Raw genomic sequence first — 14,100 nt, forward strand, 5'->3', positions numbered from 1 at the left:
TTTTTGAGATTGGGTCTTGCTCTGTCCCCAGGCTGGAGTGCAGTGGTGTGATCTAGGCTAACTACAACCTCAACCCCCTGGGCTCAAGCGATCTCAGTCTCCCAAGTAGCTGGGACTACAGGTGCATGCTACCATACTTGGCTAATTTTTTAAGGTTTTGTAGAAGCGGGGGTCTCACCGTGTTGCCCAGGCTAGTCTGAATAGCATTCTTTAAGAGACAAAAGACATGGATTAATTGAGTTTGCTGTTATAGCATCTACCACTGTCTACCCAAGACCATTGTAGGGGAAATTTACTTGGCAGTTTCTTTCATAGTCCCCTTAAGAAGGTCTGCAAGTAATGAGTACTTTCTCCATTCAAAGGAGAATAAGCATTTGACAGCAACATCTACTGATTGCCAGTGTTTTACTTCTGTGTTTCATCCTTGATTTGGGCATAGTTTAGAAAAAGCCAGACTTTTTGGCAAGCTTCAGATGGAAGCTACCGTTGATGAGCAAATTTGGCCCTTCTCATCTCCAACTAAAGAAAATGGAGGTATTTAACAAAGAAATATTGAGATACATGGATCATTGAGTTCATCAACAAACCTTTTTTTGAGTCAACTTTGCCAATAGCGTGCTAGACAGTGAGATACAAAGGTGACTTAGACCCCTGTGTTCAGAGAGTTCTGTCTTATGCTCAGGGCAGATAGGGAGAGATTCACATATTAGAGACATCTGAATCTTTCAAGAGTGCTTCAGTATGGCCAAGCGTGGTGGCTCATGCCTGTAATCCTAGCACTTTGGGAGGATTAGGCAGGAAGATCTCTTGAGCCCAGGAGTTTGAGACTAGTTTGGGCAACATATGGAGACTCTGTCTCCACAAAAAAAAATTAAAAAATTAGCTGGCCATGGTGGCGCATGCCTATAGTCCCAGCTACTTCAGAGGCTGAAGTGGGAGGATAGCTTGTACCTGAGAGGTTGAGGCTATAGTAAAAAATGATTGTACCACTGCACTCCAAGAAAAAAAAAAGAAAGAGAAAAAGTAAAAAAAAAAAAAAAAAAAAAAAAAAAAAAAAAAAAAAAAAAAAAAATCCAAGCACATACCCAGATTTTTCAGGGAGGTCCTCATTTTAGAACATCTGTCCTGCTGCTACTGAAATCCCAATATTTCAGGACAGGATAACTGAACAAATCAAGTAATCAGTATTATGATGTACACAGCAACACACACATATAGAAAGTCAATTGTTGAAGTTATACATCCTGATTTTCAGTTTGGATCTGTACATTCTGCCAATATGAGTGCTACTGCAGAGGGAACATTTTGGGGTCACTTCATTTTTAACAGAACCTTTTAAGTAAGCAAGAGCAATCACCTCCTAAGGTTTACCTATTCAAAAAATCTTGAGAATTTTAGAGAGAATTTTGCTGCCTGCACCATATTTCATAGTCCACATGGTCACAGATTTTAATGTCTAGTCATAATGTATGACTATGACTAGTAAACATCTTATAGTAACAGAAATTCCCAGGAGAATATACTACTTTATTAGATATTAGAATAAGCATACTTGACAAAGAATACAAATGTTAGCGATTTGCTTATCTTTTCCTTTCTTCCTGAACCCAGATTTGCCATCTTGCAACAGAATATTAAATCCCCTAGATGAGACTGGCATGAGTTTTTCAGATGGTGAAGTTTTCATTGGCCCAAGAGCAAAATTAGAAGATTAAGTACAATAAAGTTTTCCATAAAACACAATGTATTTCATTTAAAGGAATGCTCTTTATTTTGAGATCACGTCCTTTCTACTTCTTTCATGTAAAAGTATCTTCTAATGAAATGATGACAATAGAGGTGTTTTGTCTGTTTTAGAAATATTATTGGTCCCTGAAATGAAACAATTCAAGGTATTGTTTAATAAGGTTATATTTTCTGTTCTAAAAAAATTAATATGGAAGTTTTGTCAGATTTCCCTTAACTTCAGCTTATATAAGTGTTCCTTAACCTGTGACACACTCAGAAGAAACAAGTTAAGGCTTATTCAGGTTCATCCAAGTAAATGTTATTCCTAAAGGTAAGCTGTGTGAACCACTGTATTGTACCAACACTGTCTATCATAGTTAAACTAGCCTGTTCTAAACACTCATTGTTAAAGGAGTAAACTGGTCTTTTCTCTATTTCTTGTTTTCAGACCATCTCCCAGCCACTATTTTCCCCTCAAAGTCACTAAATGCAACTTTCAAAGGTAATAATGAAACCACAGATAAAGTAAAATTTATAATGACATAAGAAAATGCCACTAATTTTACATTAACAGGAAAACTGAAAATACATATTTACAAACCCTCCCCGACACACACAGTTTGGATCTGTACATTCTGCCAATATGAGTGCTACTGCAGAGGGAACATTTTGGGGTCGCTTCATTTTTAACAGAACCTTTTAAGTAAGCAAGAGCAATCACCTTCTAAGGTTTACCTATTATTACACACACACACACACACACACACACAGAGAGAGAGAGAAATGCACCAAAGTGTTAACAGTTTATTTCTGGTTAGTTTTGTTTTTCTGATATATTTTTCAGTATTTTTAAAGTTTCTTATAATGAGCATGTTTTCCTTTTATAATGCAGGAAAAAAAATAACAAAACATTTAGGGATAACATCAGCTTTTCCTTCACCAATATAGAATAACATCTCTTCTGGGAAGCAATGGCCACTGTAGGGATGGGAGGCTATGGCTCCCCTCCCCATTTCAGAAGACCACTTGATTTTTACAAAGCATCTTTTTCAACAGATTGTGAACTCTCCTTGCAAAATAAACACAGTTGATTGCATTCTAGGGGTGAGAGTCTTCATAAACAGGTGTCTTTGGTTTTTCTATAGCTAGGGTACATACTATTATTATTCCTTTAAAGACAATCTTGTTGCAGAAAGCAAGCCCAGGACAGAGCTGACTATGGATTAGAACACACCAAGTGTTCTATATGCTTACATAGTTTCTGGTGACATAACCCAGCACTGATTTCCTGGTAGATAAGGTCACAGAGATGGGTAAATCCAACTAATTGCGCTAGGTTACTAGAGATAATTACCCCTTCCTCCTGCCAAAGCCCTGTGGAAAGGATGGCAATGGCAGAAAACTTGTACTTACTGCATGTGTGTAACAGTTAGCAGCATGTTCATAGCAAGTTGGTTTGTAGCGGCCATTGGCTGGAGCTCGATGGTTCATGAACCTGTAAAAACAAAAAGACATCATCTAAGAAAAGCTCAAAGTGTGTGAAGAACAATGAGGAAATCTATCAGTGCATATTTGATCTGTTCTAAGCGAAGACATGACTGGTGGAAATACCTAGTTACGGTAATAAAGCCAAAGTCACTGAAGAGGAGTAAACTGAGCCAATAGCAATGATCCTTAAGCAAATACCCTAGTTTATTACATTAAGCATTCTTTCAGTTTATTCCAAAGAAAAACCTTCTACAACCAAAGGCAAACAGAAACCATATCTCCATATCTCCTTCAACTGGAACCCTCCTCCTCCACACACACACACACACACAACCACACACACACACACACACACACACACACAGTACAACTAGAAAAAAAAACAAAGGAATTTTTCTAAACTTTATTATCATTTAGTGAAAGGGATACACTACATTTGAAAAAAAAGTTTCAATTTTTTTTCTTAAAACTTATAAAGCTTGGGACAGGTACGATGGCTCATGCCTGTAATCCCAGCAGTTTGGGAGGCTGAAGCGGGTGCATCGCCTGAGGTCAGGAGTTTGAGACCAGCCTGGCCAGCATAGTAAAAACCCTGTCCCTACTAAAAATACAAAAAAAAGTAGCAGGGTGTGGTGGCGGGCACCTGTAGTCCTAGCTACTCAAGAGGCTGAGGCAGGAGAATTGCTTGAACTTGAGAGGCGGAGGTTGCAGTGATCCAAGATCGTGTCATTGCACTCCAGCCTGGGCGACAAGAGTGAAACTCCATCTCAAAAAAAAAAAAAAAATTATACAGGCACATCTTTAAGACCTACATCCCATGATTAACAGGCCTGTCCCACTAGTTTCCCTATATTGTATTACCAGTCTACCACCAGACAGCTTAAATAAATGATACCTGGCTACCTCTAGGCAACTTAAAACAGGAGGTATGTTTTCATCTTCGTTCTCCCTGAATTCAGAGTTCGCTTCAAATACCAAACACATGACTACTACCTGATACTTTTAGCTATAAAATTCACATATATACACATATATGTGTATGTATCTAAATATCAAAATCTGTTACACATATAGACATGTGCCCATATTCCACATGTCCCTTTGGGCTAACTTTGTGACAATCAGCAGTACAGTGAAAAGCATGAATACCACAGGACCTAAAGGGAGGACAGCATTCTTCCATTTCAGTATGCTGAGTGAGAATGCCCTCCCCACCAAAAACCCAATCCATACCCACAACAGGTTTCATGAGGGATTCTGGATTAGTCTAACTAATCCTTTTTTCCTCAGAAGGAGAAAAAAAAGCAGCTGTCTGAATAAATGAAGGAAGAATCAGATGCACAGAAACAGGCATAGGTTAAAAAAAAACTCCAACAGCATTCGGGTCACAAAGGCCTGCTGAATTCCTGTGCTTAGAGTCTATAAGACGTCAACAGGCTTTGCACAATAAATCATCCTTTTGCTCAAGTTCGTTTAAAGAAGTGTGTATGGCCGGGCGCGGTGGCTCAAGCCTGTAATCCCAGCGCTTTGGGAGGCCGAGGCGGGTGGATCACGAGGTCAAGAGATCGAGACCATCCTGGTCAACACGGTGAAACCCCGTCTCTACTAAAAATACAAAAAAAAATTAGCTGGGCATGGTGGTGCGTGCCTGTAATCCCAGCTACTCAGGAGGCTGGGGCAGGAGAATTGCCTGAACCCAGGAGGCGGAGGTTGCGGTGAGCCGAGATCGCGCCATTGCACTCCAGCCTGGGTAACAAGAGCGAAACTCCGTCCCAAAAATAAAAAAAAAATAAAAAATAAAAAATAAAGAAGTGTGTATGGCGGGGAGTGGTATTCTGTGCCACTAATGAGTTCTAACTACTCATTACCTTATTCATAAAAACAATGAAAAATGGTACAAGGTTGAACCAAGTTGCCAAAAATTGGCTACAATGCATGACCAAGCCATTCTAGAGAGTGCCCAGTTTATGAATAAAAGACCAGCCAATACTCTCTCCCTGAGTTAAGAAAAGCTTGTTATCTTTAGATCAAATTATTAAAAATAAAGTGGCAGCCACTATTAACACAATACAGATAGTTCAGGTGGGAAATCCACTGGGGAATGAATTTGGGACAGTGAAGATATTTCACTTGGCCCACTGATGGGTTAAGATATTTAACTAGTGTACAAAATATGTACTTGCTGAGTATAATCTACCAGATGGTTTGAAAACCAACTGCTAAAGAGAAATATACAGCTAGTAGTTTCAAATTTTATCCAAGTTATTCTCAAATATAGTTAACTATTATCAAGCATCATCTTTTCTCCCCTGATAATATTTTAAATAACTTTACTAATTTCCTAAGGGACAAGAGTGTTGCTATACAGCTCTCATTAGCAAAAAAGAAAATAACTACACTCTTGGGAAGAATGCTTTAAAAGTGTCCCAAGTATTAGAGGACATACCACATCATTACCCTGAGATATACAACAGAGCTATAAGTAGCATACCCTATTAGGAATTTTCAAGGGTAAAGAGCAAGGTCCCAAGATGGCTGAAGTCAGATGAAATTCAAAGTGCTCTGTGTAGGGTGCAGTAAGCAGGATTTGTCTACCCACCACCAGGCTCCAGACTAAAATAGCAATTTATATCTCTGGCAGCCCAATCTAAAAATAGTCAAGCCATTACCCAGCAACAGGGATAGACTTTCACATTTTCTCCTAAAAACAAATAAACTGGATGGCTATGTTTGTGACAGCTTAGTCCCCTGATTACCTGGAATAATTCACATTAAAAATAAAGTAGAAAGTTATACAAAAAAATATTCCACCCACTGTGACTTGAGGCACTCTCTCCTGATGCACAGGGCAAGACCCGAGCAATAGGGAAAGATAAGGGTAACTATCCTGGAAGCAACTCTCTACATCTGGGGCTCAGTAAGATAGACAGCATAATTGTTCTGCTGGGAAAGTACAATACAATTTTTGCATTTCTCTTGTAACCTGCTAGGGTGCAATCAAGACTCCTCCACAGCCTTCTGAAGAAATCATTCCTAAGACCTAAATGGAAAAGCAGATGTAAAATGTAAATCAACTCCCACACTCTGGCCCTCATGTCTTCCCCCAAAAAAGAATGGGAAAGGTTCAAGTGCTGGTTATGGAAAACAGCATCCATTTATGGAAGACATCTCTATTTAAGGCAGAGTGGCCCTAATGGTTACTCAATGCTTGAGTAACCAGCAAGCCCTAGAGGGTTTGAAGGAATGTGATTTAGTCCTGGGAGTGGGAACTGCACTTAATAAAGCTACTAGTTAAGCAGGGTTTTTTTCACTCATCTCCTCACTTTCTTTCAAAACTCTCCTGCCTTCTTCTTTGCCCAGCGTTCTTATTACCTCCCCCTTCCCCCATACCCCTCTCCCATGCCATGACAGAATTTCAAAACTGTGGAGGGAAAGAACAGATAGAGACCTGGGGACACTCCTTAGCACACGAACACACTTGAATTCAGCCCAATGCACTGTGCCCACTGAGTAGATCTGCAACGCACCAGCAGATCTCAGAGGCTGATCTCAGCAGATCAAATCCTGCAAGTGTTCCTCATTCTCCCATTGGAAGTACCATCAACACTACCTTCAAAATATATTTCTAATAAGTCCACCTCATCACTTGAGGTCAGGAGTTCGAGACCAGCCTGGCCAGCATGGAGAAACTCAGTCTCTACTAAAAATACAAAAATTAGCCAGGCATGGTGGTGTGCACCTGTAATCCCATCACTTTAGGAGGCTGAGGCCTGCAGATCACTTGAGCCCAGGAGTTAGAGACCAGCCTGGGCAAAAAGGCTAAACCCCATCTCTACTAAAAATACAAAAATTAGCCACGGGGTTGCAGCGGCGGGGTGGTAGTGACGCGGTAAACTCAGCTCCACAGTTCCTACCTTAAATAAAGAACTAACGTCTCAGGTCTGTACAAAGTCACTTAACTAATACTCCTGCTTGTCCCCCTATAGACTCTCTTCTTTATATTAGCAGCCACAGTTTTCTATTAGAAACAGATCAGGGCCTGGGCATGGTGGCTCACATCTGTAATTCCAGTACTTTTGGGGAGCTGAGGCAGGAGGTCACTTGAGCCCAAGAGTTTGAGAACGGCCTGGGCAATATAGTGAGATCCCATCTTTACACAAACACAAAATGTAAAAATTAGCCAGGTGTAGTGGTGCACACCTGTAGCCCCAGCTACTTGTGACTGAGGTAGAAGGACTGCTTGACCTCAGAGGTCAAGGCTACAACAGTGAGTTGTGATGGCACCATTGCACTCCAGTCTGGGTGACAGAACAAGACCCTGTCTCAAAAACAAACAACAACAAAAAAACCCAGATCACATCACACACCCCAATCCCAGCTTAAAGTCTGCTTCTGGCTTCCCAAAGTGCTTATAATAGCACTGCAACACAGTGTCCAGAGGCCCACAAGCCCTGACTGCTCTGGGCCTTACTACTCTTCCAGTCTCAGGAGGGCATCTTTCTCTCTCCACCCTCTGGCTATATCACCTCCTTTCTGCTGCTTAAAGACTTCAAGGTTGTGTCTGCCTCTGGGCATGTGTACTTGTTTACTTCTGTCTAGGATCTTCTCCAGAATGCTCAGGTCTCTTCTCATCCTTCTATCTCAGCTCAGATGTCACCTCCTCAGAGAGGTTTTCCAGACTATCCTAACTGAAGTATCATTTCAGTACTCCGAATCAGATCAGAGCCCCATGTCCCAATTGGTAAGACTTTGATTTGTTTTAGGTTATTTTTTTATTTCAACTTTCCCCACTGTAGCGTGAATTCCATGAAGGCTGCCTTGTTCACCTTTCTATTACCAAACTCAAGTACAATGCCCAGCTTATTGCTGGAGCTTAATAATTGTTGAATGAATAGAAAGACATTCCAGCTACTGCTGAAGTACTTTGTCTTAACAGAGATACCCTATAGCCAACTAGTTTTAATGTGGACCCAGCAGGTTCTGTAAGTAAGAGAAACAGGCAGCCTGGGAGCCAAGAGAACCCTGAATCTTATAAAAAGAAAGCACTTAAAGGCCAAGACAATGGATATTCCAAGGGCCCCTTCAACATCACTTACATTGCAACATAAATCGACCCCTCTAAATATTAGCTCCCCTTTATGACAGCATATTTGTTCAGGAAAAGTGTCCACTGCCAATAGTGCCAAACTTGACTTATTAAATAAAGGAAGACATGTATATAAGGAGACTACCCCATGCCTATGACTTAGTGCTTCAAGAACATGGGAAGAAAGACAATAGGTAGCCCTGAAAGACTTCCTAATACTTTAGATTCAGACGTTTTCCCACATATTCAGTTTTGAAGCTAGCTATATGATCATGAGGCTGGGGCTGAGGAATAGGGTTCCTTTTTCCTTGGATTTTTGGTTGCAAGACGGTTGAAATGAGTACACACCAACAAGAAGATACAGTAGAAGCTCTGTGGATCCTATGCCTACATGCGATACACATAGATGTGGTGTGGGCAGGGAGTCAGAGAGAGAAAGAAGTGAGCTAGCAACATGAGTGGAGGAGAGACAGACATGAAATTGAACTCTTGGGTCTACCCCCTTCCTAGCTGTGTGACTATGGGCAAGTTTCCTTTCATTCTCTAAACCTATTTACTCTTCTACTAAATGGGTATAAAAGTTATATCTTCCAGAGTTATAGTTGAGAATGAGATGAGTAATGTAGAAGTGCCCAGCCAGTGTCTCCCATAGATAAATGGCACTCAAAAAATGTTAGCAGTTACTGCCATCAATCAGAGATGCTGTGAAGGGAAGAGAATGACTTTGTGTTTGTCTATGTGTGTGCAGGTATCTTGGAGATACTCAGGTGTGAAACATATAAAACAAGGAAGATAAACTATGTCCATGTGTTCCAGTGGAATTTTTCACATCCTAAGTTTGTTGAGAAATCATCATTGCATATACCCTCCTCATGCTCCTCCATCCAGTTCCAATAAATCTATCAGGGAGGAAGTACACCTCCCTTCAAAGACAGTATGTCCCTCCCTCCAGATCCTTTGTAATTTACCTACTTGGGAATGCTCAGAAAGATACATTAGGAGCACAATATTAAAAGGTGCAGAATAGTACTCTCAGCATTTTAATGTGTGAACCACAAAAATTAGGACATTCTCATTACATTACTTTTCGTTTACAGGTTTTATTTCCAAGTTAAAATTGATACTTAGAAATATGTTTCCAACCTAGCCTATGATAGAGAACCAAGAAATTATGAGATCACACAAATCCTCAAAGAAAATCATGGTAGGTCTAGATGACATCAAGAAAGAAACCATTAAATATCCACTGAGTGCAAAACACAAGCCCCCAAGAAAATTACAGTCTATGCCACAACAAAAGAAAATGCCCATATTTTTAGTTATTAAGTGAAAAATATAGAGTGCAAAAATCACATTACAACTGTGCTAATAAGGAATGGAGAGATCAGTGTCCAGCAAAAAAAAAAAAAAAAAAAAAAAAAAAAAAAAAAAAAAAAAAAAAAAAAAAAAAAAAAAAAAAAAAAAAAAAAAAAAAAAAAAAAAAAAAANAAAAAAAAAAAAAAAAAAAAAAAAAAAAAAAAAAAAAAAAAAAAAAAAAAAAAAAAAAAAAAAAAAAAAAAAAAAAAAAAAAAAAAAAATTAAAAATTAAAAAAATTTAAAAGTCAGTTCAATAAGCTGAGAGGGTAGCATCCTCAATAAAGCGTTTTATTTCTTTTAACACTGTTTTAAGGTTTGTGAAACAAATAATTAAGCAGGGTCTTATTTTTTTTCTTTTTAGGGAGTCCAAAGGGATAGGAAAGAAAGACAAACTCTTAAATGAAATAAGGAAGGGGCAATTTCACAGAATATCGCTACTGTTCTCTGAAAACAGGAAGAGCACAGACGTGTAGAGAAGTAAAACCAAATCAAACAAACCGCATGCACAGGGCTTCACTGATCATGCCTGAGTGCATGTTATAATCCCTCTAAAAGCCCCTCTGGTCTTCATTTCTGACATCAGCTTCTAAAGTCAGAACGCCACGGTTCCATTTTGCCCTTAGACACACTGATACGAAGTTCCCACTGGGGGAACAGTGCCAGTCATTCAACACCCTGACTGATAAGCAATATATTCATAAGTCAATCCACGTCTTCAAGCTGATTCCCCTCCTGGTGGCCCAGACCGTGGTAACTCTTCTGTGCATTTGTTGGCTCCTTTATATTTTGGGACTGGGGGAGGAATGAGATGGGTGAGTGGGCAGTGAGGGCATGGAGATTAGAAAGAAAAAGAAAAATGTGTACTTTAAAATTCTGAAATAAAAGGTAGTGTCTAAAAGCTCAACAACCTTCTCTGAAGAGTTCATGCATTTCTTAAAATTTCCCCTGTCACTGCACCTCCAGCAAGGCTGCCTGTGGTGAAGGTCCGGGAATTCACACAAAGGGATGCAGAATTAACACAAGCCCTGGGGAGGTGAACTTTCACCCACTTAAACAAAAAAGAAAAGCCTGGAGTTCCTCTCAGAGCCATAGGCTAAACTCCATCCATTGTTGGACGGCGGAGCCCCGGAGGGGAGTAAGGCCACGGCGCCCCCGAGCCTGGCATTCCCACCAGCTCTACAGTGAATGAGCAGTCGCTCAGCCTTCCGGTGGCGCCTCCACTGTTCCTCATCCTCGTTTCCTAACACTGGCGCCTCCGCAGCAGGTCTCGCCACCCGAAAGCTAACTTGCCCCTTCGCAGAGCCCAAAATAGCACCGCCCTGAGACGCTCAGCTGGAGAACCAGCAAGGCCCCTACACGGCCAGGGAAGCATAAGCTGGCGGAGCGTGCCTCAGTTTCCCTGTTGCTAGGGTCGTTCACAAAGCACCCAAAATGCCCAGCACCCGGCTTTACGACAGATCTCTCCGCAGAGCGCCACCCATTTCCGCGCGCCCCGGGAGACCCCCCACCCTGGAGGTAAAGGGATGGAGGCGTAAGCCAGGTTGGAGGACTCGAGGGCGGCTCCTGGGGCTGGGGTTCGGGTTCCCAGAGCGAGCCAGAGCCCGGCCTGTACGGGGGTCGGGAGGGTCAGCCCCAGGAGCAACGGGATCCCCCAGAAGGAGGGAGGCTAGGGGTCCCGGGTGCGGGAATCCATCAGCTGTCCGCAGATCGCGAGGGGAGACCCGGGTCAGGCACGAGCTCCCATTCTCGGAGGAAGAGGGTCGCCCAGGGACAGCAGGGAAGGGACTCCCCTGGAAGCTGATCCCGGGCCACGGTGCGGGATCCACCCCGGATGCATCCAGGTGAGAAAAGGGGACACGCGCGCTTAACGGCGGGATCTGGGCACCCGCTCCTGACACCGGCAGCGGGACCGGGACGCCAACCCTCTCACCGCTGGAATCGATTCTTGAACCGCATTGATCCTCTGCTCCTCCTCGGGGGCCGGGAGCTCCGTCTCGTCAGCACCGGCGGCCGGGCGCGCGGCCCTCATGGGCTTGTGCTGCTCCAGAGGCCGCCTGCGTGTCCAGCGGAACCCTTCGGCCGGGTAGGGCCGGAGTGGGCCAGGCCGGGGGTCGGGACAGGGCTTGGGCCAGACCGGGCGGCAGGGGGCGGGAGGGAGGCCGCTTAAACGGCCCCGACGCCTCCCGCCTCCCGCCTCCCCGGCTCCTCCGCCCCGGGGCTCATGCGCCCCGCCCCGGAGCCCGGCTCCGCCCCCGCCGGCTCCGCTCGCCTGCGTGCATCCGCGGTCGCCAGCGCGTCAGCGCTCCGGTCAGCCAATCGGCGCCCCGAGCGGCGCGGCGGCAACGCTGCCATTCATTCCCGCCAGGATTGGGCGGCGGGGCGGGGCCTCGAGGCGGCGGGGCGGGGCGGGTCGAGGAAAAGGGGAGGAGCGCGGGAACGCGGCGCCCTTCAGTAAGAGACAAGTTGGAGAAGAGACCGAGGGAGGGGAGAGAAATGGTGGAGGAGATGGACCAGGAAATCTTAAAAGCATTGTGAAGGAAATAGCAGCAAACAAGCAGCCCTAACGCATTCATTCTTTCGTTATCATTCATTTCTCCATCCCTCCATTCGTTTATTTCTTCATCATTTTGAGGGCCAGCTCCCGTTAGGCAATTGTGAGAGGATCCAGGGCAGAATGAAAAACCTCCTTGTCTGACCCATGAGGGGGTTGAGGTCTTTGAGCAGTCGTCTAACTCTGAGATTCAATGAAACGGAAGAATCCTCTGCAAGGATCCTTTTATGTTATCCTCTAGTTTATTATTTTTTTATTCAAGCAGCTTTCAAATAAACCAGTAGACTTGTATAAGGGTCCTGTCACTAAACCTTCTAAACGCAGAGGGCTTCCTGGAAGACAGGTTGAAATAAAAATGAATGAATGGGTCAGGCGCGATGGCCAACACCTGTAATGTCAGCACTTTTGGAAGCCAAGGGGGAGTGGCGGATCACCTGATATCAGGAGTTCAAAACCAGCCTGGTCAACATGGTGAAACCCCGTCTCATACCAAAGTTAGCCAGGTGTGGTGGCAGGTGCCTGTAATCCCAGCTACTCGGGAGGCTGAGATAGGAGAATCGCTGGAACTTGGGAGGCAAAAGTTGCAGTGAGCCGAGATCACGCCACTGCATTACAGCCTGGGAGAAACAGCAAGACTCCGTCTCTCTCTGTCACACACACACACACACACACACACACACACACACACACACACGAATGGATGAATGAATGAGTGATTTCTCGAGCCTTTCCAGGATAACCCTTGGAAGTTAGATGTGATCCCCTCCAGGTATCCTGTCCATACCCAGCCCCCAGCCCACAGCTAGAGACTCTGGAGGGGCAGGAGGCCAGGGTGCTAGCCTGCTAGGAGTGCTCATTATTAGGCCTACGGTGAAGCGCTGGAAAGCCGGGGAATTCTGCCAACCCGGCTAATGAATCCAGTTTCCTCCCCTTGAACCTTCCAGAGAGGTGCTTTCGGTACTTATTGCATTAAACTTCCGAAGAACTCCTCCAGATGGGCATTATCCAACTCATTTTACAGATAAGGAGGCTGAGGCTTAGAGTGATAATGAATTTGCCAAAGGCAAAACTAAAGCTCCTACCTACCTTTCTCTAACATTAAAGACACAGATCCTTTCTCTACTTCAGACTGTCTCTCACTGTTTTAAAGCAATGCACATCTCTAAAACAAAACAAACAAAATTTCCTCCACCCCCACTCCCAACACTAAATCAGGAAAATGAGCCTGGATTGAAAGTCTACTTCTAATCAGGTATGTTGAGCCCCTGGGCTAAACCATCAGCCTGGGAGGGCAAGGTAATAAAGGAGATAGCTAATAAAGATAGATACAAAATAGCCATGGGAAATAACATAGGAAGGGTTAGAAAAACCAAGGAAGCTCAATTGTAACAGAGGCATCACACTGTTGGGGGATGTTGATGATGAGAGAGGCTGTGTATGTATGGGAAATCCCTGTACTTTACTCTCAATTTTTGAGTGATCATTAAACTTCTCTGGAAAAAAAAAATAAAAAAAAAAAAAAAAAGGACTAGGCACAGTGGCTTGCACCTGTAATCTCAACACTTTGGGAGATATGGTCGGAGGACCATTTGAAGCCAGGAGTTTGAAACTAGCCTGAGCTTTGAGGAAAGCAAGACTTAACCTCTAAAAACAACAAAAGAATTAGCCAGGTGTTGTGGTACACAGCTGTGGTTCCAGCTACTTGGGAGGTTGAGGTGGGAGGATCATTTGAAACTGGGTCACAGAGTGAGATGATCCTGTTGAAAGAAAAAAGAGAGAGAGAAAGAGAGAGAGAGGGAGAGGGAGGGAGGGGGAGGGAAGAATATGAAGGGACAGAAGGGAAGAAAGAGAGAGAGGGAGAGGGAAAGGGAGAGAAGGATGGAGGGAGGGA

The 14,100-nt window shown here is 43.5% G+C and overlaps 1 protein-coding gene across 4 annotated transcripts in view; it reads right to left on the bottom strand.

Annotated features, from left to right (window-relative positions):
* Positions 1 to 11,900, bottom strand: part of MMD (monocyte to macrophage differentiation associated) — a 33,087-nt gene extending 21,187 nt beyond the window's left edge. For 3 of the 4 annotated variants that reach the window (XM_017538814.2, XM_017538813.1, XM_017538811.1), the window contains exons 1-2: positions 11,589 to 11,900; positions 3,142 to 3,223 (exon numbers count right to left, since the gene is read on the bottom strand). In XM_017538814.2, the coding sequence (XP_017394303.2) occupies positions 3,142 to 3,223; positions 11,589 to 11,614 (108 nt within the window). In that variant the 5' untranslated portion in view covers positions 11,615 to 11,900. Of the gene's footprint in view, positions 1 to 3,141; positions 3,224 to 6,199; positions 6,257 to 11,588 lie in introns of all 4 variants that reach the window. The other variant, XM_017538812.1, reaches the window with a different exon arrangement.
* Between the last annotated feature and the right edge of the window lie 2,200 nt (positions 11,901 to 14,100).

This window comes from Cebus imitator, unplaced genomic scaffold, assembly GCF_001604975.1.
Source record: "Cebus imitator isolate Cc_AM_T3 unplaced genomic scaffold, Cebus_imitator-1.0 Scaffold115, whole genome shotgun sequence".
Taxonomy (NCBI): Eukaryota; Metazoa; Chordata; class Mammalia; order Primates; family Cebidae; genus Cebus; species Cebus imitator.